The sequence below is a fragment of the Meriones unguiculatus genome, chromosome X (assembly GCF_030254825.1).
Source record: "Meriones unguiculatus strain TT.TT164.6M chromosome X, Bangor_MerUng_6.1, whole genome shotgun sequence".
NCBI lineage: Eukaryota > Metazoa > Chordata > Mammalia > Rodentia > Muridae > Meriones > Meriones unguiculatus.
Genome location: NC_083369.1, coordinates 115,247,711 through 115,271,957, shown reverse-complemented (window position 1 = coordinate 115,271,957; position 24,247 = coordinate 115,247,711). Strand labels below are relative to the sequence as shown.

At 41.6% G+C, this 24,247-nt stretch overlaps 1 protein-coding gene across 1 annotated transcript; it reads right to left on the bottom strand.

The window, feature by feature from the left end:
- Nucleotides 1-21,820: 21,820 nt before the first annotated feature.
- Nucleotides 21,821-23,917, bottom strand: LOC132649905 (PWWP domain-containing DNA repair factor 4-like). The gene has a single exon (XM_060374689.1). The coding sequence runs from the start codon at nucleotides 23,915-23,917 to the stop codon at nucleotides 21,821-21,823; it is 2,097 nt and encodes a 698-aa protein (XP_060230672.1).
- Between the last annotated feature and the right edge of the window lie 330 nt (nucleotides 23,918-24,247).

The window sequence follows — 24,247 nt, the reverse complement described above, 5'->3', positions numbered from 1 at the left end:
TTAGTACCAATCCCTCTGACCAAGATTGCCAGACAAACAATTGCAACCAATGTGACCTCATAGAGTTCTGGGTTTAGATCAGAGGACAGAATATAGATATCTAATTCTAACACTAATGTCATCTGCCTAGCAAGTGGTTGTCAGAAAAACAATGCTCCTGTCGTTAATTTATAGATATGCACAGATTAATCCAACCTTGAAGAAGCATAAAAATTCAGACAACCACTCATCCTGTTAGAAGAGTGTTCTGATTGTTTTTTGTATTCATCACAAGAATACATGTAAAGTATGAATAGTGGGAACTGGTGAGAAGAGTTGGAAGCAAATGATGCAATTGCTGTACCATCCTCCCACTACCCATTGATTAGCTAGGTCTTTTTCCTTTGCACAATGGGGTGTCTTGATCTTGTTCTTGTGTTAAACGTGGCCAGGCACTTCCTTTCTAAGCAAGGTACTTCAGGGTGACCACAGAAATTTCAGTTCTGAATATGGGCTCTTCAAACTGCCCTTGTTCTCAAGGTATCTCTCTCACACACACCCCTCTAATGAAGGGACATCAGAATTTCACTTTGGTTAAAGTGGCCTTCAGGCCTTTCTGCTCTTACAAGTAGTACCCCTGACCTTCTGTCTGTGTCCAAGATGAGTCATGAGAACGACTGGCTCTTACTGTAGGAATCTGAGAATTTCCACTTTTCTCAAGGAAAAGTGGACCAGTATCAACGGATCCTCAGACCATTCCCCACAGGCCTGTGGGCTTCAAATATATCCCTCTAATGGTGAGCCTTCTTAGATCCTTTCCCTCTACCCATAGCCCCTAGGAAAATACATGTGTAACACAGAGGGATTTCAGTTTACTCTGCTCTGAGTTAAAGGAGCCTGAAACAAAAGTCGTCTGTCTTTCGTTCTGGCCACCAAAGTGAAGAGGTACATGCACCCATGTAGATGATGATAAGCTTCAAGATGACTTAGAGACTGATAGTCCTGACTCATGAATAATGCTAGGATTGCCATTAGGCCTGCCATGGTGTGACAGAAGATGTGCACTGTGATGAAGTCCTTTTTCCACTGCGCAAAGTAGGCTGGATCCCTAAGGTTAATGGTTTTGTGACTTTGTGACTTTGCTACTATAAGTTTTTTTTTTTTTTTTTTTTTTTTTTTTTTTTAGTCTTCTACTCCTGAACACCATTGCTTTAGACCATCAATTTCTCTCTGTAACCAGTAGGGTCCAATATCTCAGCCATATTACTGAGGGAGACTGAAATCATCTCTAACTGCCCAAGGCCCCAAACTCCATTCCAGTCAAAAAGCCCCTCAAAAAATTACCCTCTCTAACCAAGAAGGATTCCAGTCATTCTCTTTGTCATTAAGGAGGCTCAAACCTTAAACTTCTACTTAACTGTGTCTGACATCCAACACTCATATGACAGGGACAACAGAACTACTCCCTTTTTTCTAGTTGTCCTCACATTTGCACCCTCTGGCAGCCAAGAGGTCTGAAAATGCCTTCTCTCATAGAGGTTCTTCTGTGCCTCTCCCTCTGCCTATGGGGGCCTTGGACACTCCACTTCTACTCAGAAAGACAGACTTAGTTTTGCTCCCTCTGTTTAGGGAGAAAGAAAACCTCCTTATGGCCAAAGAGACCTGAAAATGTCCTGTTTTTCCCAAGGGGAACTCAGGCCTACCATCTATCCTTAAGGTGTCTATAGATCTTGCTCTAATGACTATGTATGTCTGCTTTGTTCCCAGCGGTCTAGGATTCCTTCCAACCTTCTTCCTGATATATACAGTGTAAGTCATTACCGCTCTGAAGAAATGGGCCTTGGGATCATTTCATCTGACCAAAGGCTTTTTGGACTAAAGATAACCATCCAACCTTTTGAAAAATGCAGCGACTGTTACCAGGCTTTCCACACAGCTCACAAAATATGTGGATATTCTAAAATGGAAAAGAATTAGAAGCTGATCAGGCAGTACCATAACTTCCTCTGCTTCACAAGGTGTTTAATTTTTGTCCAAATGAAAATGGTCTTTCTTATTTTATTGAACATAGCCAGAGATTTTACCGCTTGCACTGATAGATGTAGATATTCAACTTTTCACAAAATGTCTCAGAAATTCTGCTTATGACCAGGTTGCTTCAACATTTCTCCTTATTCCCATGGATTCTGCTATATTACATCTTTGATGAAGGGCATAACAGTCTTTTTGCTTTTGTCCAAATGTGTCTAGGTGCTTTTCCAATATTATATAGAGAGACTTAGACATTTACAATAAAGAATGCTCCAGACTTGGCCTGTGTTATCAAGGAAATCCTGCTTATTCACCACATGACCACTTTATTTGATAGCTGCAACTTCTAATTTGAGTGTCCTGGAAAGCAGTGTTTTGAACAAAGCTATCTCAGAACACTCTGGACTGAGATCCCAAACACAAGAATATCAAGATGAGGGTAACTACTGTCTTTATTCTGATCCTTTAGACAGATACCTCCTGTCCTACCTGCAGAGGAATGTGTGGGTGGACATATATTTCAGGAAGAGACATATCCAGAGACTACTGCATTGTGGCTTCTTAGAAGACTTTTAAGACTGCTGCCATGCCTGTCATGGACATTCAGAAGATGTGTGTTCTAGACTGTGATTTCAGTTTTCGAGCTGATGAAGCAGTGAGTGCCTAGACCTTACTATACTTTCAAGCTATCAATCAACCTTCAGTCTTTGTTCAGCAAGGCTGCAGGTATATGATGTAGAGAGGCTGAGGCTATTTCATCAACTCCTGCGAAGCTCCCATCTCGTCCTACTTTAGAGGGTCTTATATCTATTACCTGTCCCCGGAGGCAGGAATTCCTCTCCTGCCTACAGGGCAATTGGATTTACCTCACCTACCCAAAGAAGTCTGAGAGTATCCTCTTTTCATGAAGTGGATTTTAGACTATCCACTCTCCCCAAATATATTTCAACTATTCCTCTTCTGAGCAATGGGATTTCACACCTGCTTGTGGTAATAGAGAGCTACACTCCATCAATATCCTAAGTTTTTCAAACCTTCTAAACATGCCTCCATGGGAGTGGAATTACTAGATCTATGTAATTGGGCCTCAGATCCTTCTGGTGTGACCAAGGGGATACCAATCTATTGCCTCTGCTTTTCCAAAGGGACTCAGATCTCCTCATTTTGATGAAATGGTCTTCCAATATGCCTTTTTGACCAAGGAGGGACTCACATTGTCTTCCTCTGATTCAGGGGCCTCAGACATTCCCCACCCGAAATTAAGATCCTAGAATATTTTAACCCACCTGAAGGGACCTCCAGAAACTCAGGCTTAAAGTACCAAAGTCCAATAGTAGCAAGTAGAGCCCAAAACCAAAGTTCACTGTTTTAAGGCAGAAAACAAAATGATGGAGTCTCCATGATTCACGTTTAGACCTGAGCAGCTGAACATATGCTTGAGAAGAAAAAACACCATTGGACTATCATCCAAACTTTTCGATGAATGCTCAGACTGTGTGTTTGCACCTTACAGTGAAACTCATTCGCTGGTGCCCTGGTGCCCACAATTCTATCTCAGGCGGCGAATCAGGCACGCAGGCAAGCTCTGTTCTAGAGCCTATGTCCCCGGCTGTGGCTCCGGGCTGGCTCCTGGGGCGCCTGTGGAACCCGAGTCTTTTCCAGGGGATGTCTGGGTGACCTAAGGTCGGTCCCAATCGTTTCCTGCAGCCTGGGTTATCTCTCGACTGAAAATTCCAGTCTCTGATAGTGTGGTGCACATGGTTCAGTCTGGGACCGTGACCAGAGACACTGGCTTGTGGCTCTGGGCTGGGGCTGGGGCTGGTGGCCGGCAGCCAAGCGTCTGGCGGAACCGGGATCTCTTCCACGGTTTAGCTGGGTGAGTTAAAAGCTGATTGAATCCTCGGTGGGGTATCCTCTCACCTGGGAAACACAATTACTGTGTTTTATGGCCTCGAGTTCTGATTGCTGTCACTGTGCTGATCCTGCTGTGCTGATGGTCAGAATGAGAGTCCTCCCAGCGCCGCCATCTTGCCCCCGAATACTTGATTTTTGACAAAGAAGCCAAAACCACTCAATGGAAAAAAGACAACATCTTCAACAAATGGTGCTGTTCCAACTGGACATCTACATGCAGAAAAATGTAAAGAGATCCACATTTATCACCCTGCACAAAACTAAAGTCCAAGTGGATCAAAGACCTACCCATCCATAAAGGAAGAGGATCCATGAAGTCCTTATGGGACCTGATAGGCTAACACCAGACAGCAAGAAAAGAAGACTTCCTCTATAAGTGAACTAGGGGAGAGGGAGAGGGAAGGAAGTGTGAGGAGGGTGGGATCTGGAGGAGATGAGGGTGGTGGCTCCTTCCAGGATACAAAGTGAAAAAAAATGTAAATAATAATAATGATGATGAACAGAAAAAATAATCGGCCATGCAGATAAAATAACAAATAATTATATTAGAAAACCTCATATTCCCCAAAAATATACCAAGCTATTGTTCTCATTAATTTCTCATGGATTTAGATGATCATGAATTTTGAAATACCAATTAGTTGACTACTTAGGAAAGAATAAACTGATTTTCTATACCCTATGTAAAATTAATTAAAATTTTTACAAAATTAGCTTAGTTGTCTCATTCTATTTCATATGCAAAAATCTTTGTCTTTGATTATTTATATTCAGCAATTTTCTACTAGATTAATTCTAATCTCAGACTAAAATTAATTCTGCTCTTCAGTGGATTTGCATAAAGTAAAGCCCACCTAAAGAATTCCCTGGGGATATTGCATCATTCTTTCTTACTTTATTGCCTATTTGTAGCTTTGGAATTAGTATGTATGTGTTCAGTAATAAAACATTCTCAATTTTTCAATAGTTAATGTTTTACATCAGTTTTTTCATACAAATTTTTATCTATGAATTTTTTCAGGGTATATATTAAAGGATTCAACATAGAAGTAAAAACTGTATAAACTAAAGTCAAAGACTTATCAATAGTAAGTTGGAGACAGGTCTAATGTGCATGAAAATACAGAGAACGAAAGAGAGGACAACCACTATGATGTGGGAGCTGCAGCTGGACAGGGTTTTGTGCCTCCCTTCCTTATTATAAGTCTTAAGGGAGTTTAGAATGATTCCAAAGGAGACTAGGAGAAGGATAAACACAATCATGTGAAGTACTCTATTACTGGCAAATACAGTGAGGCCAATTAAGGAAGTGTCAGTACACGCTAAGCCCAGTAATGGGTCCATGTCACACATGAGGTTTTCCCCATGGCCAATGACTTCAGGTTCTTATCATTTTACCAGTGTCAAATATGGACTCATTTCATGGAATGTGACATAAATCTAATTTGTCATTTTTTAAAAAAATGTGGTAGATTACTCCAATAATATACGGGCCACTATTACAGCGGTATTTCTTCCTTTAAAATCTAAATCAGGAAAAACAACGTAATACAATGAAAGTAGAGTCTGTTCCCTGTTTACGTTATCATATCCATACAAGGATATGATAATGTATATGGTGAATTCCTCATGTTGTACTGTGGATTGCAGTATCCATAAAGAAAATGTACTCAGTTAGAACTTTGGAGAAATTTGTACGGTTTTCTTTTCTTTTTAATTTTTTTATTACAATTTATGTTTTAATATTAGTTACAGTTTATTAACTTTGTATCCCTGCTGTATCACCTTCCCTCATTCCCTCCCAATGCCACCTTCCCTCCCTCATCTCCTCCCTGCCCCTTTCCAAGTCCACTGATAGGGGAGGACCTCCTACCCTTTTATCTGACCCTGTTTATCAGGTATCTTCAGGGCTGGCTGCAAAGTCCTCCTCTGTGTTCGAACAGGACTGCTCCACCCTTGGGGGTTGGGGAGGTCAAAGAGCCTGCCATTGAGTTCTTGACAGAAATAGTCCCTCTTCCCCTTAATAGGGTATCTACTTGAAAACGGAGCTACTATGGGCTACATCCCAGCAGAGATTCTAGGTTATATCCATACATGGTCCTTGGTTGGAGAAACACCCTCATAAAAGACCCCTGTTCCCAGATATATTTGGTCCTTGTGGAGCTCCTGTCCTCTCAAAACAACAGTCTACAGACTGGGAAATGATCTTCACCAACCGTATGTCAGACAGAGGGCTGATATCCAGAATATATAAAGAACTAAAGAAGTTATATAGCAACAAATCTAGCAATCCATTTAAAAAATGGGGTGCAGAGCTAAACAGAGAATTCTCAGTAGAGGAAGACAGAATGGCAGAGAAAATTTAAAGAACTGTTCAATGTCCTTAGCCATCAGAGAGATGCAAATCAAAAAGACCCTGAGATTTCACCTTACACCCATAAGAATGACTAAGATCAAAAACTCAAGTGACAACACTTGCTGGAGAGGTTGTGGAGAAAGGGAACCCTCCTCCATTACTGGTGGGAATGCAAACTTGTACAAACACTTTGGAACTCAATCTGCCGCTTTCTCAGACCATTAAGAATAGTGCTTCCTCAAGATCCAGCTATAACACTCCTAGGCATATATCCAAAAGATGCTCAAGTACACAACAAGGACATTTGCTCAATCATGTTTGTAGCAGCTTTATTTGTAATAGCCAGAACCTGGAAACAACCCAGGTGTCCCTCAGTTGAGGAATGGATACAGAAATTGTAGTACTTTTACACAATGAAAAACTACTCAGCAATTAAAAATGAGGAAATCATGAAATTTACAGGCAAATGGTGGGACCTAGAAACCATCATCCTGAGTGAGGTATCCCAAAAGCAGAAAGACACACATGGTATATACTCACTTATATAGACCTATAACATAGGAGAAACATAATGAAATCTATACACCTAAAGACGATAAACAAGAAAGAGGACCCTGGGCAAGATAATCAATCCTCACTTAGAAAGACAAATGGGATGGACAGTGGATGTAGGAGAAAATAAGTAACAGGACAGGAACATTACCACAGAGGGCCTCTGAAACACTCTACCTAGCAGTGTATCAGAGCAGATACTAAGACTCATAAACAAACCTTCAGCAGAGTGCAGGGAATCATAATAAGGAAGGAGGAGTTAATATGACCTGGAAAGGACGGTTTTATTTTCTACATAGCGTTTACACACTCTTTTGCCTATGTTAAGACTATTTAACAATAAGAACTGGTGATAAGAACTGTCTCAATGAGTCTAAATCTTCACACTTAACAGCACATCACTTCAGTTTGAATAACTGAAACAATTTCAGATTCTTTTTACTATTTATAATATTTTGATTATTTATTTATTATATTTTGATTATTTCAAAACAAGTCTATTATCCTGTTAGAAAACATTACTATGAAACGTTACTATGATTACTATGAAAAACACAACGTAATCATTTTAAAATATGTCTCTTATGAATGCAATTTATAGACAACAATACATGGCAACAGGCAGTTACCTGAGGTGACATCATACATGCTACATGTAGTCAAGAAAATTTTCTCTGTGTGTCAGAAAGAAAAAGGGCTGAGGTATTTGTAAACCAACTGGGTAATTTGTGTAGCATGAGGAAATGAGTGACATATTGCATTTTTGTTGTTATAAAGAGGTAAACAGATGAATTAAGAGCCCATAACAATCTTGAGTTTATATTTTAATTTATATTTTGATTATTTCAAAGAAATTCTATTGTCCTGCCAGAAAACATTTGGTTACTATGAAGAGCACAACCATAAGAATTTTAAATGTCAATTTGTCCCGGTCATTAATTTGAAAAAAGAAAAAGAAAAAAGAAAATTTTCATATACTCTTAAAAACATACATTAAGTACAGATGAGTTGCCAAGGCTACTAGAGGCATAAAATGAAACTTTTTAAGCATTATAATTTTTTTTCCTATGATGTCCCCTGGGATCATTAAACAGATGGGTCTTCCTAACCACTCTTTAATAAAGTTGCTCCTGTTAATGTCAGACTCTGCCTGAAAAGGCCTTCAGTTTGAAGAGAAGTTTTTAAAGGTTGTATTAGGAGTCCCTAATAGAAATTATTTTCAATGTATATCATAATTTAAAAATCAGTAATTTACAGACAATCACAGATGAAGAGGTATATGCCAGTTATTTCTCAATGGTATTATTTATCTAGCTTATAAACTATATTCAGGTAGTGCTCATTTTGATGCATTCTTCAAATCAATCCTAAGCATGGAAACCTTAGAGTGTGAGCTTCTTCTCTGCGTGTGTGCAGCAGCAAAGGTATGGAGCTCCCCCAGAAATGCATGGCACACTGTGGCCAATATCTTCTTCCAACATGGCCCCTTGGTCTCCAAGGCTGAGGCAATGCTTTATTTGTTTGGATCAATTGCTGCCAAAACCATTTGTATACCACCAGACATTGATGTTTATCAACGCCCCAATGATGACTTCTTGTAGCCAATTGATTTTGACTAGAAGCTTCAGAATTGGGCTACTGAAAATGACTCCTGCAAACAGGGCTCAATTTCCTAAATATAATAAAATATTCTCTAAGCTCATTATTTTGTCAGTCTTTGATGGTGTTTTTGTCTTCATTCTCCTGTCTGGTCAAGTTCTGTCATTAATTCACTTTACCTCTTTCCTTACTGTTCATAAATCATTGCCAAATCTATTGTTTTTATTTTTTTGCAATTACAGCTTCCTGAGATGACTCTTTTCCCCTCCTATCTTTCAGAATGTACCACATCTCCACCTCATTCAAAATCTATGTATTACTAGGAAGTTCTTACATTTATATTCAAGGCATCTATGAACATGCTGTGATTTGTACACACTGTTTTTTTAAGCTGATTTATTATTGAAGTTCTTTTTTTTTCCTTTTTTTATTTTATTTTTTTAATTTTTTTTATCAGTTACATTTTATTAACTCTGTATCCCAGCCGTGTCCCGATCCCTCATTCCCTCCCAGTCCCTCCCTCCCTCCCTCCCTCATCTCCACCGTGCCCCTTTCCAAGTCCACTGATGGGGGGGACCTCCTCCCCATTCATCTGATCCTGTTTTATCAGGTATCTTCAGGACTGGCTGCAAAGCCCTCCTCTGTGGCCTAACAGGACTGCTCCTCCCTTCGGGGGTGGGGAGACCAAAGAGCCAGTCATCGAGTTCCTGTTAGAAATAGTCCCTGTTCCCCTCACTTTGGGAAACCAATTGGTTACTGAGCTACCACAGGCTACATCTGAGTGGAGGTTCTAGGTTATATCCATACATGGTCCTTGGTTGAATGTCAGTCTCAGAAAAGACCCTGTGCCCAGATATATTTGGTCCTTGTGGAGCTCCTATCCTTTCCCCATCAGACTAACTCCCCTTCTTTCTTATGATTCCCTGTACTCTGCCAAGTTCTTTAAATAGAGATATTCTGAATCTTACTTAGCCTTAGCCAACTATCAGTACGGACTTTGACATTTGAGAAGTGAAATTGTAATGCCTACGTGACTGTTATTTTTTTTTTAAACCTCTGTGCTTCAACAGAACTGCCAAGGTTATTATCATTTCCAGGCTTCACAATGGCAGTATTACTACTATTCATACAGATTGGATTTGTTGTCAATTTATAAATATGTATTCTCCAATTGTAATTTGAATGGAGGTTTTATTTTTATATTTTGTCAGTGTTGTTTTATATTAAATATTAGCCATTATAAAAAGAATAGTAATAATAATTGTTTTCCAACATTTACTCATAATCAAAACAAATATAACCGTAACTGAATCAAATAGGGTCAAACCTGAATAGGGTCATAATAAAAAAGAAATTGTACAACCTTCCTGTCTTCAGGTTTAAAACAATACCATGGTGAGAAACAATGGAATACTCTTTTATGTTCCTGTCCCAAGGTAATTAATAAAAGGTCCTACTGAGACTACAATAGCATTGTGCTGTTGGTCTGTTTTAAAGTTTTGATCATTTTTTCCAGTCAGTAGGCTTTTGTTTTGTTCAATGACAATGTCGTTTTTTTCTTTGATTTACATAAGCTTTTCTGTTTCATGAGGTACAATTTATTGATTGAAAGACAAAAGGGCTGAGAAAAAAATTAGGGAAACTACATCCTTCACAATAGCCACTCATAAAATAAAGTACTTTGGTGTGACTATAACCAAACAAGTGAAAGACCTGTTTGAAAAAAATCTTCAAGTCTCTGAATAAATAAATTGAAGAAGATACCAGAAGATGGAAAGATCTCCCATTCTCATGGATTGGTAGGATTCACATGGTGAAAAAGGCCATCCTGCCAAGAGCAATCTACAGATTCAATGCAATTTTCTTCAAAATACCAACATAATACAGAACATGAAAGAACAGTTCTCAATTCCATATGGAAAAACAAAAATACACAGAATTGCTAAAACTTCCTGTATGCTGTCCTTTTGTTCTGATGAGAGTGTCCTTTCTTTTACAGACCTCTTTTCATGAGGTCCCATTTATTGATTGTTGCTCTTAGAGCCTGTACTGATGGTGTTCTGTTCAGGAAGTTGTCTCCTGTGCCAGTGAGTTCTAGGGTCTTCCCCACGTTTTCTTCTAACTAATTTAGTGTATCTGGTTTTATATTGAGTGTTGAGGTCTTTGATCTACTTGGACTTTAGTTTTGTCCAGGGTGATAAATATGGATCTATGTTTTCCTTTTTCTCCATGTAGACGTCCAGTTGGACCAGCACCATTTATTGAAGATGCTATCTTTTTTCCATTGAATGGTTTCGGGTTCTTTGTCAAAAATCAAGTATTCATAGGTGTGTGGGTTTATTTCTGGGTCTTCTGTTTGGTTCCATTTATCCACCTGTCTGCTTCTATGCCATTCTCATGCAGTTTTTATTACTATTGCTCTGTTACATAGCTTGAGATCAGGCATGGAGATACCTCCAGATAATCTGTTGTTGTACAGGACCGTTTTGGAAATTCTGGGTTTTTGTTGTTGTTGTTGTTGTTGTTGTTGTTTTTCCATAGGAAGTTGAGAATTTTTCTTTCACGGTCTGTAAAGAATTGTGTTGGTATTTTGATGGAATTGCATTGAATCTGTAGATTGCTTTTGGCAGAATGGCCATTTTCATTATGTTAATCCTACTGATTCATGAGCACAAGAGATTTTTCCATTTTCTGATATCTCCTTATATTTCTTTCTTCATAGACTTGAAGATTTTTTTCAATCAGGGCTTTCACCTGTTTGGTTAGAGTCACCATACTGTATTTGATGTTATTAGTGGCTATTGTGAAGGGTGTTGTTTCCCTCATTTCTTTCTCAGTACTTTTGTCTTGGGTATACAGGAGGGCTTCTCAGTGTCTACAAGGGTTCTCTAGTAAGGGGAACAGGGCATATTTCTGACATGAACTGAATGGCTGACTCTTTGACTTCCCCCCTCCCCCCGCCGAGGAAGAAGCAGACTTGCCAGGCCACAGAATAGGACATTGCAGCCAGTCCTGATAAGCTAGAGTCAATATGGAAGGGGAGCATGTCCTCCCCTATCAATGAACTTGGAAAGGGGCCGGAAGAGATGATGGAAGGAGAATGGGATTCGGAGGGAATGAGGAAGGGGGCTACAGCTGGGATACAAAATAAATAACCTGTGAGTAATATAAAAAATAAAAAATTATTTAAAAAATATCTTCTTGTATAACAACTGGTCATCTGGAAGTATCTCCATCCCTGATTTCAAGCTATACTACAGAGCAATATTAATAAAAACTGCATGGTACTGGCATACAAACAGAATGGCTGATATATGGAATTAAATAGAAGACACAGAAATAAACCACACATCTGAGGATGCTTGATTTTTGACAAAGAATCCAAAACCATACAATGGAAAAAAAGACAGCATCATCAACAAATGGTGCTGGTCCAACTGGATGTCTCCATGTAGAAAAAAGCAAACAGATTAATTTTTCTCACCCTGCACAAAACAACACTCCAAGTGGATCAAAGACCTCAACATAAAACCAGACATACTAAGTCTCTTAGCAGAAAAATTGGGGAAAGCCTTGAACTCACTGGCATAGTAGATAACTTCCAGAACAGAACGCCAACAGTGCAGGCTCTAAGAGCAACAATCAGTAAAAGGGGCCTCATGAAAGTGAATAGCTTACGTAAAGCAACCGAAATCTTTTCAACAAATTAGACCAAAAATAAAAAAGACAAAACCCAAGCTATGGCCCTGACCAGCGGGGCTTGAACGTGGATTCCTAAGGGAGGAGAGTGGAAGGAATTGGGGAGGAGAACAAGAAACACAAGAAAGAAAGCCAAGTCTGTTTGTCTAATCAAGGCTTCATTTATTAGAAATTTTTACCCAACTTATATAGGGAGAAGGCAGGAAAGGGGGAAGGTAATTAGCTGTTGCAGGAGACAGGAAGAGTGCTTTCATGTGTTAAAAAGGGTGCCTGCAAGATACCATAGGGATGTTTTCTCATGGATGCTCTAACAAAGGGATGTCCTCACAGTCTCTCACCCAAGAGTTAGGGTCCTAGATAACTTTCACTAAATAGCTTTAGGTCTCCACTAAATGACCTTTGCTCACTATTTGGCTTTGGCCTAGCAAACACCTTTTGTCTCCACTAGATAGCTTTGACTTTGGCTTCCGTAGATAGCCTTGGCTTACTAATTGAGTTTGGCTTCCATAGATACATTTGTCTTCACTAGATAGCTTTGGCTTTGGCTTCCGTAGATAGCTTTGGCTCATGGGACCAAGCAATATAATAGCAATGCACACAAACATATTTTCCTTTCAACCAATTCATTTAGAAAGAGATGAGGATGAAGCACATTGTATTGCTAAGTTTCCGGCTTATCTTCCATCCATCAATAAAGTAGTTAAACTTTTGATTAACTTATTATTGGCTTGAGAAACTCAAGCAACACTTTGCTTCTCTATTCAAAGGCAAAGATTCTCACATCTGGTGCAAAAGACTTTCTGCTTTTAATTCTTCACACACAAACAAAACCTGTTCTGAAACTTGACCTAATGTTACTCTAATTTTATAATCATACACCTTTTCCACAATTATATATCACTTTTCTTTTGCTAAGTCCTTCTTATAAAACCCATGAATGCATCTTTTATTGAGTACATTGATTTTGAGGTGAGGTCCTTTATTGTATCAAATCTCTTGGTAGAAAATAAATGTTTGGTTATCACAATGCATAGTCCCTGGTTGGAGTATCAGTCTCAGGAAAGACCCATGTGCTCAGATTTTTTGGTTCTGTTGCTCTCCTTGTGGAGTTCCTGTCCTCTCCAGATTTTACTGTTTCCCACTTCTTTTTTAAGAGTCCCTGCACTCTGTCCAAAGGTTGCCCATAAGTTTAAGCATCTGCATTGATAGTCTGCAGCGCAGAGCCTTTCAAAGGTCCTCTGTGTCAGGCTCCTGACTAAAACCCCTGCACAGATGTAGCCCATGGCAGTTCAGTATCCAATTAGGTTCCATTGTAGTAGGAACATGGACAGTCTCTGACATGTAATGATTGACCTGCTCTTTAATTACCTCCCCCTGATGGGGAAACAGCATTATCAGGCCACAGAAGAAGACAATGCAGCCACTCCTGATGACACCTAATTGACTAGGATCAGAAGGAAGGAAAAGAAGACTTCCCCTATCTGTGGACTTGGGGAGGGGCATGCATGCAGAGGGTGGTGGAAGGGAGGGATTGGGACTGGAAGAGGGAAGGAACCACAGGGGGAATACAAAGTGAATAAAGTGTAATTAGTAAAGAATTAAAAAGATAAATTAAAAATTATAAAAACTGTACTGTAATATACTAAAAAAAAAAAAAGAAAAATAATATAAATGTTTGTTACTGCTTGATTCAGGGTGAGAGGGAAAAAGTCTGCCATGTCCATTTTCCCTAAGATGGAACTCCACAAGGTTTACAGAGTAGGTCAGCTCAGCTCTTGAGGTGCAGAAGCAAGGAGATGAGGACCCTCAATGGTTTCTCAGTCTGGTCCTGTTCATGCTGTGCTCACAGGCTGGCTTGGCTCAAAATGGCTGAGCTGTGCTGACCTGTTGGACTCTGGGCATATATGCCCAAAGTCCATTCCCAAATGCACCTGGATGCATAGTACCCTAGCAAACCCTAGTGGTCAGAGCCCAGGCCCACTTTCACAGATTGTCTGTGTGTGTGTGTGTGTTTGTGTGTGTGTGTGTGTGTGTGTGTGTGTCTGTGTGTTTGAGGGTCCTTGCATATCCCTTGATAGGAGGAGCACTATGCTCCCTTTGAAACCTTGGGCTACAGAGCGGGCCTTCTAGAGAATAAGACTAAGGGGGGGGGGGCAGTGCAACTCAGTGATGCTATGGAGAACCAATCCCTTCACAATTCACAATTCACAAGGTGATTCTACCACCCCTACCCATTAAACATGAGCTCCTTGTCCCTCCCTCTAAAATGAGGTGCCACCACCTAAAAAGTTAAAGCTAAGATAACCTAACCTTGTAGGGGGGCTGTGGCATTTCCCTGACATACCAGTGTGGTTGCTAGTTTTTCAAATGCTACTTCATTTGGCATTTCTTCAAAGCTTTTACCTCTGTTCCAACACCCCATTACCAGGTAGGGGATAAAGAAGGTTATAGGGAAAAGGGGACTTTACACTTTACTTCTTCCTGCTGGGTGGGGTCATTGGATACTTTAGGAAGCAATACCAATATCTGTTGTCCGGAAATCAAGATATCGAGGTAACCAGCAAACCAGCAAATACAGCAGGCTGTCCTCCACCATCTCCCCCAAGCCACCATGCCTTTTCCCTCTAGGCTGTCATATTTATATCCTTCAAAGTCATCAGAATTCAGCTAATTCCATCTGTCAAGACCACACTCTACATGAGACAATTAACATTTGTGAACAAACCAAAACCCGCCACTTGGGATTATAACAAAAGCATGTTTACCTATCTGAAACAAAAATGTCCACAACAGAGAAATGACAATGTTAGTGATGTGTTAGGAGTCAGCATGGGGTTGGAGTCGGGGGCTAAGCAGCCACTGCTTGGAGAGTGTAGGAAAAGGTAATGGATTTTATCCTGAGAAGGAGTACTTCATGAACCATCATGAGAAGACACTCAGGAGCAGGAGGACCTACATAGCCTTCTGACACAGTGATCAGTGATGCATCATGGGAGAGGTCAGTGTGGCTGTGGCAGAACAAGTGGAGACTTAGCTCTCAGTGGTTGGAATTCAGACCATACCATTCCCATAGGAGATGAGGGAAAGTCCTCATGCCACTATGGACTCATGATTATGGCTGACTGGCCTTTAATCTAGAAATGAGAATGAGGTTTGGGGAACAGGTAATACAGTCAGAACAGTGTGATATTTGGGGGATTGCTCATCCTGGTAGAGGATGGAGCTACCCTTCTGAAGATTCTGACTTCCAAAGGTGGGGAAGCAGAGGCTGGAGTACTGGGGAAAATGGAAGCCCTGGTGGTTCAAAGCATGGCCTCTGGCATGCCACTGATTAGAAGGCAGTCACAATCCAGTTACTTGCCAGTTATGCTAACTATTCTCAACTCTCTGCAGCTTTATTCTATCCCGTGCATTTCTCCTCAGTGAAATCACCAGCATTCCTTCTGAAAGTTTTATAATCCATTGAGCTAAGTTCTTCCCAGCCCTATTAGATTTACTGTGTGTTGAAAAACCCCTAAATTATTTAGACTGTGAGATGTTCATAGCTGAGTCTTGGAGGTGTGTCTGAATCTTTGAGGGTTCCATGGACATCTTCTATTTCTTATGATCCTTGGGGTCTTCCTCTTGTCTGCTCCCAGGCTTGCCACTGGAGATTAACACACAGAAATCAGATTTTCTAATCCATTTTCATTAGAAAACAGATTTGTGGTGTCTAGCAACTGATTCTTTAGGTTTCCAAATGTGTTTTATTTTAGTTTCTGCATTAATTTTGCTGCCCCTGGGCAAGGACAAACATATCCTTTCCTTTTAAATTCAGGTTCCAATTCTTTGTGGTGTGGCCGTAGTTTGGGGACCACCACTTGACTGGAAACTGCTGGTTGTCAGAATATCCATTGTACTTCCTGGCTTTTCTTATGTATTATTTGTTTTATTATGTCAGAGTAACATTCTTGTCTCCAGTTAGGTGAAGGGTACCAGGCCACTGTACTCAGGCCACATCCTCACCTTCTTTAGCCTACAGGTCAGCAATCTAATTTTCACTAAGCTGGAATGAACATCTAAAGGAATCTTAGGCTCAATTAAAAAATTTCCAAGTACCACTAATTTGTCTTCTCTTTGTGTCACAATTTTACCCTCTGCCCTGTGGGAAGCCTCTGGATACAGCTGATAAGACTAAGAGCCATTAGTTCATTTTCTTTACCTTCTCAAGCTACAGGGTTATTTTTTCTGTACTCTTGTGGATTATTTACATATAGTATTCTTTTTTTCTTTTTACCTTACATTGATCCCTTTATTTCAAATATGTGAAATGTGGAGGCAACACTTCCTGATTCATAGATAAAGAAGGAGAGAAACAAAGAAGCAAACATCAAGTTAAAGTAGCTAATTAGATGCATCTCCAGTAGAGTATAGGCCTTCCAATTAGTGAGTATCTGTTAGCATTTGTAAAGAATAAGAAGAGTTGGCATCTTTTGCCACGAGTGTAACATTTAATTCTAGCAGTGCCACTGAGCAAAGGTCCAAGCTGGAATATGGTTACTATATTTCTCTCCAAGAACAATTCACTGGCTGAGTGATGCCAGTGAAGTGAAGGCTAATAACTTCCTATCAGATGTGGGACAATTGCCTTGACGTTTAGATCTAGTGTGAAGATTTCCTTTAACCTGGTCAAACTCACTTGAAAATTACAATGAGGTATAACATGCTTCCATATTACCTCCTGGTATGCAGGGGCATCATTTAGGAGTGTGGTTTAGAGAAACCGAGGACAGACAGAAGAGAGACAGGGTCACAGTATCATGGGGGAGATGTTAAAACCATGTGATGATTGGTATAGGAACATTCCTGGCATGTTGAACTACTGTGAGAGAGATGAATGCTAAAAGGCTCAAATTGCTATAAGGAAAAGATATCCATATTTTTTGATTGGTCTACCATTACGCAAGGGAAAGTTGGTACTTTTAAAAGACAATGAAGATGCATAATACTTGTATTTCCTTTGTATTAACTCAGACATTCCATTAGGCCATACTGTATTGACTTTGAATTTTCTAGGTCTCCAACATGAAGATGTAAGTATAAAAGCCTCTGTTCTGATGACGAAATGTACACAAGAAATAAACATGGAATCCATATAAACTCTAATTGCATTTGTGTTAAATGCCCTGACAAGAACAGAATTGGATGATTTGATGAGTCATTGAAGAGCTGGGCGGGGGGGGGGTATCATTACGTGGGATTAAGAAGCCTTCTTGATGAGTTTGTTGTTTCTGGCAGCCAAGTAGAATTCCAAGTGATAGTATCTAAAGCCAAGAATATTGGAGGTTTTTGAAGACCTAACTTGAGATTTAATTAAGACATGGAGACATATAGATAGTTTAAAGCTATTGTAAGGCAGTCTCTCAGCTAGCTACTAACTGAACCCAACTTCTCATGAATCTATCTCTCTATTTGGTTTTCATTGTTTACCTCCCTGCTCTGTTCCATCTCCTTTCTATGTTCCTTCTCCATCAAACTGTATCTGACATCTCCTGTGCTCCTGCCTGCCCAGAAGAACCACTCCTTTTCTTTTAGCCTCAGCTCCAGCTCTTAGCTCTTTATTATACAAAAAGCCACTTTCCAGTCTTAAACTATCAGGGACAAGACAATTCCTTATCCATCTCTTGTGGGTTGCCCTTAGGTAGGTGAAGAAGGACAATCATTTACAATACAAAACCTGTGATGAGTCATAGAAAGGACAATACCAAAATCCTCCCAGCACTTCTGATGGCACAGAAGGAAAAGCAGCAAATACTGGTCAATAAGAGAGAAGGTCATCACAAGACAGGAGATTGACTGAGATGCTCTAGCACAGCAGTTCTCAAATTTGATTGTCTGTATGAATGACAAAAATGATTGTGAAAATTCTGTTCACTGGTCTTCTCTAAGAGTTTTTCTTTATTCTTTTTTTTTTTTTTTTCAAAAATTCAAGATTTATTTTTCCACAGAGTTTCTGGAAAATATTGAGGCTCCAGGTTCCAAACAGCTGGGTCTGAAAGATGATTAGGTTCAGATCTGAACATTAGGAGCATGAAAATGAGTGGTTTGACTTAGAAAAACAAGAGGAGGGATTGTTTCTGAGTCCAGGTGATGGCAGTTTAAGAAATGCAAGAATGATTCATTGGACTGTTAGATAAAGAATATGAAGGATGAGACATGGGAACTAATATTGAATTTAATGAGAGATGAGACAGTGGTGATTTGGGAAACGACCAATGAAGTGGTGAGTAGAGATGGAACTTTTAATACAATGGGTTTAAAAAATATCTTCCAAGAAGCCTTTGTATTCAAGAGCAATAGAGTGAGTGATGAGTAGGAAAAGGGAGTCAAAAAGAGTCCTGCTCTCTGGAGGTAGAATCATCAGCTGAGATGAGTATGAAAGGTTTGAAGTGAGGAGACTATGAAGGGATAAATGCACCAGAATAAGGGTGTGGGACTGATCATCTGTTTCAAAAAACAAGTGATTTGAAATAAGTGGTAACATATAGAAAAGACACCTAGTCACATGGTTTTGTTGGAATCTCTCAGTATATGATATAAGGAGTGATTATAATGGTATCAGGACATAGGAAAGGGCTAAGAGGAAATTTGCTGGAATTAAGAAGGTATTGAGAGATCAAGCATATGAACAAAGGAGAGAAGAGTTGGTCAGAGAGAGTGGTGCTTTAAAAATAACTCCTAATAGACTCATGTGTTTGAATGGTTGGCCCATAGGAAGTGGTACTATTGGGAGGTGTGGCCTTGTTGGAGTAGGTGTGATCTTGATGGAGAAACTGTGTCATTGAGGGGGTGGGCACTGAGGTCTCAAACACTCAGGATGGGCCTCATGGGGACATTTTCGTTCTGCTGCCTATGAATCAAGATGTAGACCTCTTATCTCCATTTCCAGCACCATGTCTACCTGCATGCTGACATGCTTCCCAATAAGACAAGCATGGACTAAACCTCTGAAACTGTAAACCAAAACAAATTAAATGTGTCTCTTTATCAGAGTGCTGTGGTCAAGGTGTCTCTTCACAGCAATAAAACACAAACTGAGAGAGAGATCATGATCCTTAGCATCAGTTATGGATAATAGGTAGTGGAAATGTGACCATGAGAGTGGGTGGCAGAGGTTTTAGTGCTGATAACAAACAAACACAAAAACAAAACAAAACAAAAAACCTTCAGGAGTTAAGCAAAGAAAAGATCAAAAATTCTGGTATACTCCCAATTGAATAAGGAATTATGAGGACTCCAGTGTCTCAAGAAACCAAGACAGAAATACTGGTAGGAAAGATGAGAAACAGGAGATAAGGAGATAACAGGAAAGTGAGCAGATTATAGCAGCTAGGAGAATTGTGTGTTCTCTTGTTCCATGTCAGTGCTCAAAATAAACATTAGAAGTGGCACAAAATTAACTTGTAAGTTGAGAAGGAAGAAACGACTTTTAGCTTTGAAAGAGGATGCTGCAGGCAGGGGAAATAGTACTTTTAGGGCACAGAAATGGTAGAAGGTGAGGACAGAGGGTTTTGTTGTCAGAACATAATACAAAAGGGGTAGTGGCATTTAAAGTCCTAGAAGAGGCTGACAATGCAGGAGAGACTATGTCTAACATGAAGCCTCTGAGAACTGCAATGGCATGGTGCTTGGGTATATAGAAGAAAAAGAGCGTAGACATTGGCTTCTCCTGGAAAAGCGATTAACAGATTGGAGTTATTAATTCCTATCCTAGATGGAGTCAGAAGCAGGAATAAAGGAGGTGTCAATGATTTATATACTTTTAAAAAGCAAGGAGGATTGAATTATACAGTCTTGGAGGATTTCATAGAGAGATGGCTCATAGCAAAGAAAAAATGTGATGTCATTTAAAAGTCTTCTTCACTTAAGATATTTTTGGTGTGTGTACATTGTCATTTTTATTTGCACCTGAACGTGAAGCCAGAAGACATTAGAAGTCTTCCTCATTTTCTGTCCACGTTAAGGTTTTTTTATGTTGTTTTATTATTGTTTCTACAAGATCTCTCACAGAACAAGAAGCTTGCCAATGCAGCTATACTGGCTGGTTGGCAAGCCTCAGTGTTCTTGTCTTTGTCCCCCCACTACTGGGAATACAAGCATCTGTGTCATTCTTGCACTTTTGCACAGGGAGCAGCCCACTGGATGCACAAAGGAATGGCACTAATTAGTATCAAGGCCTAATGTTCACCATTCTCCAGTGCAACAGGAAGGGAACAGGTATCATGTATTCAGGGACATAGGCTGGAGGACAAATGGACATTTACAGGGATTTGGCAGAAAACTAGGAGACAGTGCACTCAGGTACTTATACAGTTGTACTTCGTGGTCTAAAGAGGGACTGATTCATGTGTACCTAGAATACACATCAAGGACTATGATCCAAGAGGGGGAAACAGGACAGTCTGGGAGGTATGGCAAGCCTGCTTCTCATCAATGCACCCAACTTGTCAGTGACTCCAAGGAATGAAAGGCCGCTCTCCCCTTTCTGGCCAACACCAGAAGTCTTTGATCTCAGGAATGTGAGAAAAGCAGAGATAGTAGTGTCTGCTGCTGCAGACAGTCAGCCCATGAGATTGGCAGACCTTTCTCATTAAGAGAAAGTAGTCTCTGTGGGACTGGAGAATGGCTGAGAATATAAAGTGTATCCTGCATGGGGTGAAAACATGAGTTCACCATCCAGTACTCATTTAAAAGAAAATATATGGACAGGCCTGTTTAATCTGTGCACTGGGGCGACAGAAACAGGAGGATAGAAAGAGCTGCCTGGATACCCCTTCTAGCACAATCAGTGAGCAACAGGTTCAATCAGAGATCCTGTCTCAAAAAGCAGAGAGAATAAGTGAAGAGACACCAGGTTTTGACCTATGACATCTACACACTTGTGCACACATACAGAAAGAGAGGGAGGAAGGCAGGGAGGGAAAGAGAGAGAAAGGGAAGAAGGAGGTTGCAGAAAGATGAGAGAGAGAAAGAGTAGAGAGGGAAGAATAGAGAGAGGGAGGGAGAGAGAGAGAAAGAGGGAGAGAGAAGCTGTAAGGTGCAATACACTATGTTCTTCAAAATCAGAATATCTCCAGGATCACATTCACTTCCTTTCTCTGACTTAAACCAACTGCCTCAGTACACATGTCTGTTCCTTTTCTTCATTGTGAGTGAGTGAAGAAGGGAGCAATGGAGAAATTAGTGGAAGCTAAGGTGGCCCCATCCATAGCACCCTAGAGAAACAAGGACAGGAATTGTGGGGAAGTCAGAGACAGGGTGTCGTCAGGAACATGATGTGCTGGCTGGGTATGTGGGGAAACTGCAGAGAGGGCAAGGCTATGTCTAGCTAGCCAATGCTCCACTCAGCGCTGGAAAGGTTCTAGGGAGGTGCAACCACAGGACATGGGCACACCTAGGCACAGGCCAAAGAGGGCTGGCCTGGCCTGAAGCTAACAGAATCTGTCTGTCTGTACAGCCCATCTAGACATCTGCACTGTCAAGCAGTAAAGAAAATGTTTATTTCAAGGTGGGGAAAGAAACACTCAGCGAGCTGTTGTCTCAGTGCCCAAAGTACACCCCACAGTCTCCCAGATGTTCCTCTTTGGAGTTGCTTCCGGTCTCCTCTCTTGGGAGTTGCAGGGGTGATGGCTCATAGCAGTGAGCACCCTTCTAAGGAATGGGTGCATGAGGGGCCCTGGCAGCCCAAGTACTGGCTGCTGACCTCTTCCGGGCTGCCTTTAAGAGGTTCTTTTCAAAGAGCTCTTTCTCACGGTAGTGCACTGGTGGGCCATGCAGGTACTTCTCTTCTGCTTCTTTGTAGCTGAGCTCATCCAGGGCAGCGATGGAGCAGATGATTGCTTCTGGAAGAAGAACCTCCATGGTAAACCGCACTTTATCTCCTCTAGTCAGGGAGAGCAGAGCCTCATCTGCTTCCTTGCATATTTCTTGCAAATGCCTGGCCACAAGATGCAACTGGTCATCATCCTCCAGGTAGGTCTCAATACAGACGACTTCCCCCCTTGATTTCCAAAGATTGTCCACCCACCTGGACGGTTTTCTGCCCTGCACAATCTCCCGCAGGTGCTGGTCGGCCCCCTTTCTCTTCACTATGAAGTCCACGAGCTTCTGGTTGGCTCTGTCCCAAGCAGCCCTCATACGGTCAGGCAGAAGTTTCTTGAGGGGCCCTTTCCCACCCGGGGCAGTCTCCTCTTCCCAATCTTCCAGGTCTACATAGCTCACCTTAGGGAAATCAATGTGCAGGTCTCCTTGCTGGACGGCCCTCCTTAGCGGGTAACTGACTTGGGCGGTATAATAGTCCATAAAGGAGCCCAGGTAGCCGCCACTGGCCAGGCCCTCTCTGTAGTGGTCGATCACTGTGAGGCACCAGCTGATGCCCTGGCTGTACACTCTGCTGGCTCTTCTTATGAGTGATATTTTTTCTCCACAGTCCAGGTGTTTCAACTTCTGGAGAGGGACACAGACACCCTTGTGCTCAAACTGCATGTTAGCTTCCATCAACAGCACCCTCGCCATCTTGTCATTTTGGCTGACACTCTTTACCACTGCTGGCCAGAAAGGAAGGTCTTGAAATTTGAACCAGACCAACATTCCTCGTTCAATGGTATTCTGTTGCTGGGCAGAAGCCACCTTGGCAGCTTGGCCTGCTTCTTGAATATTGGAACCCCGGTTCTTGAACCTGGTCTTAGTCACCTTTGAGTGAGCACAAGGTTCCTGTTCTGGCACCCTACAATGTGGACTCAGCACATGGATCTTCCTTTTCCTGCTAGCAATGCGGAAAGATCTTCGCAACCTCTGGACTGGAGGCATGCAAGCTGCCGATGCCCAGTTTGCAGCTGGTTTCAGGGTGCCCGGGCCATGGTCCTCCTTGTTCTCAGGGATGGCAGTCTTCCTTTGGACTCCAGTAGCCTGGGTGTGTATGTCAGCAAAACGTGCTTGTTGCTTGAGGGCTTTGGGCGAGGACCAGATGCACCTCAGTGACCCAGAGGCAACCTGCTGCTCTTTCTTAGCCTGGACACTCTGTGTGGAGGCCGGGGCAGTCAAAGATGTGGGCTTGGAGGTCTTCAGCTTTTTCCTCCATGCATTACCACCAGAATTTCCTTCAGGCGTTGGGTGACGTAGTCGTACTCTGAGGCCTCTTAGGACATTCTGTTTCATCTCAAAGTGTGGAGGCCCAACAGCAGTGTGTGCCTGGGCTTTTCCACCTTTCACTGTGGGCACTTTCTGTGAGCCCATTGGCAACGCAGGACCCAGGGGTTGTCGCTGCTTTCCAGGACTCCTCTGGGAGAGCTCTTGGCCTTTCTGGTTTTGCTTTTGGAAGCACAGGCGCACACGCAGCCGAAAGCGAGGACGTCGTTTGGAGTTGGCCTGCTCTTTTGGAACCTTTTGAGGAGCTGTTCTTGTGCTGGTTCTTTGGCCACCTTTCCTTCCACCTTGCAAACAGCCTCCCTCCCCCAGGATATCGAGAGCCACCTTGAGGGCTCTTCTGTATGCTCTGGTCTGCTTTGGTGAGCCATTGCCCTGTGACTCCTGCCCTGCCATGGAGGCAAGGTTCACAATTTCAGACTTGGTTAGTGGCCTTGCTTTGGTGCTCCTCACTCTTGTCTTCTCCCCTATAGGCAAGATTTGCACCTCCAGGAAAGGTGCCCCTCTCCTCTTACTATGGGCTGATGTCCTGGGTCTGGACAACACCCTTGCAGGCCACAGCTGACCCTTCCAGCCACACAGCACATACTCTGCAGAGTTCATGATGACAGTACTGTGGGTCTGTGCTGATCACTACAGGATGAGCACCTTGGTTATGGTGGGCACAGTGACTGCCTGGCAGTTGTCTCTGGCCAGGCTCTCTTGCCTGTGCTACTGGCCTCCTTCCAGATTCTGGTGGAGGAGCTGGAGCTGACTTCCCTCAGGGTTATGTGGGCTTCCCCTGCATGGTGGGAGAAGGAAGCAGAGTTGCATTAGGAAGGAAATAAATAGGCTTTAGCCAGCATGGACACATCAACGTGGTCAGGTGAGGCAAGGGTAATCAAGGGAGCTCACAAAGCCTGTTCTACAGATGTGGGAGAAGATATGCAAAAG

What these genes read in the sequence shown, in the direction of transcription:
- LOC132649905 (XM_060374689.1), bottom strand. Translation starts at nt 23,917, where the DNA reads ATGAACTCTGCAGAGTATGTGCTGTGTGGCTGGAAGGGTCAGCTGTGG.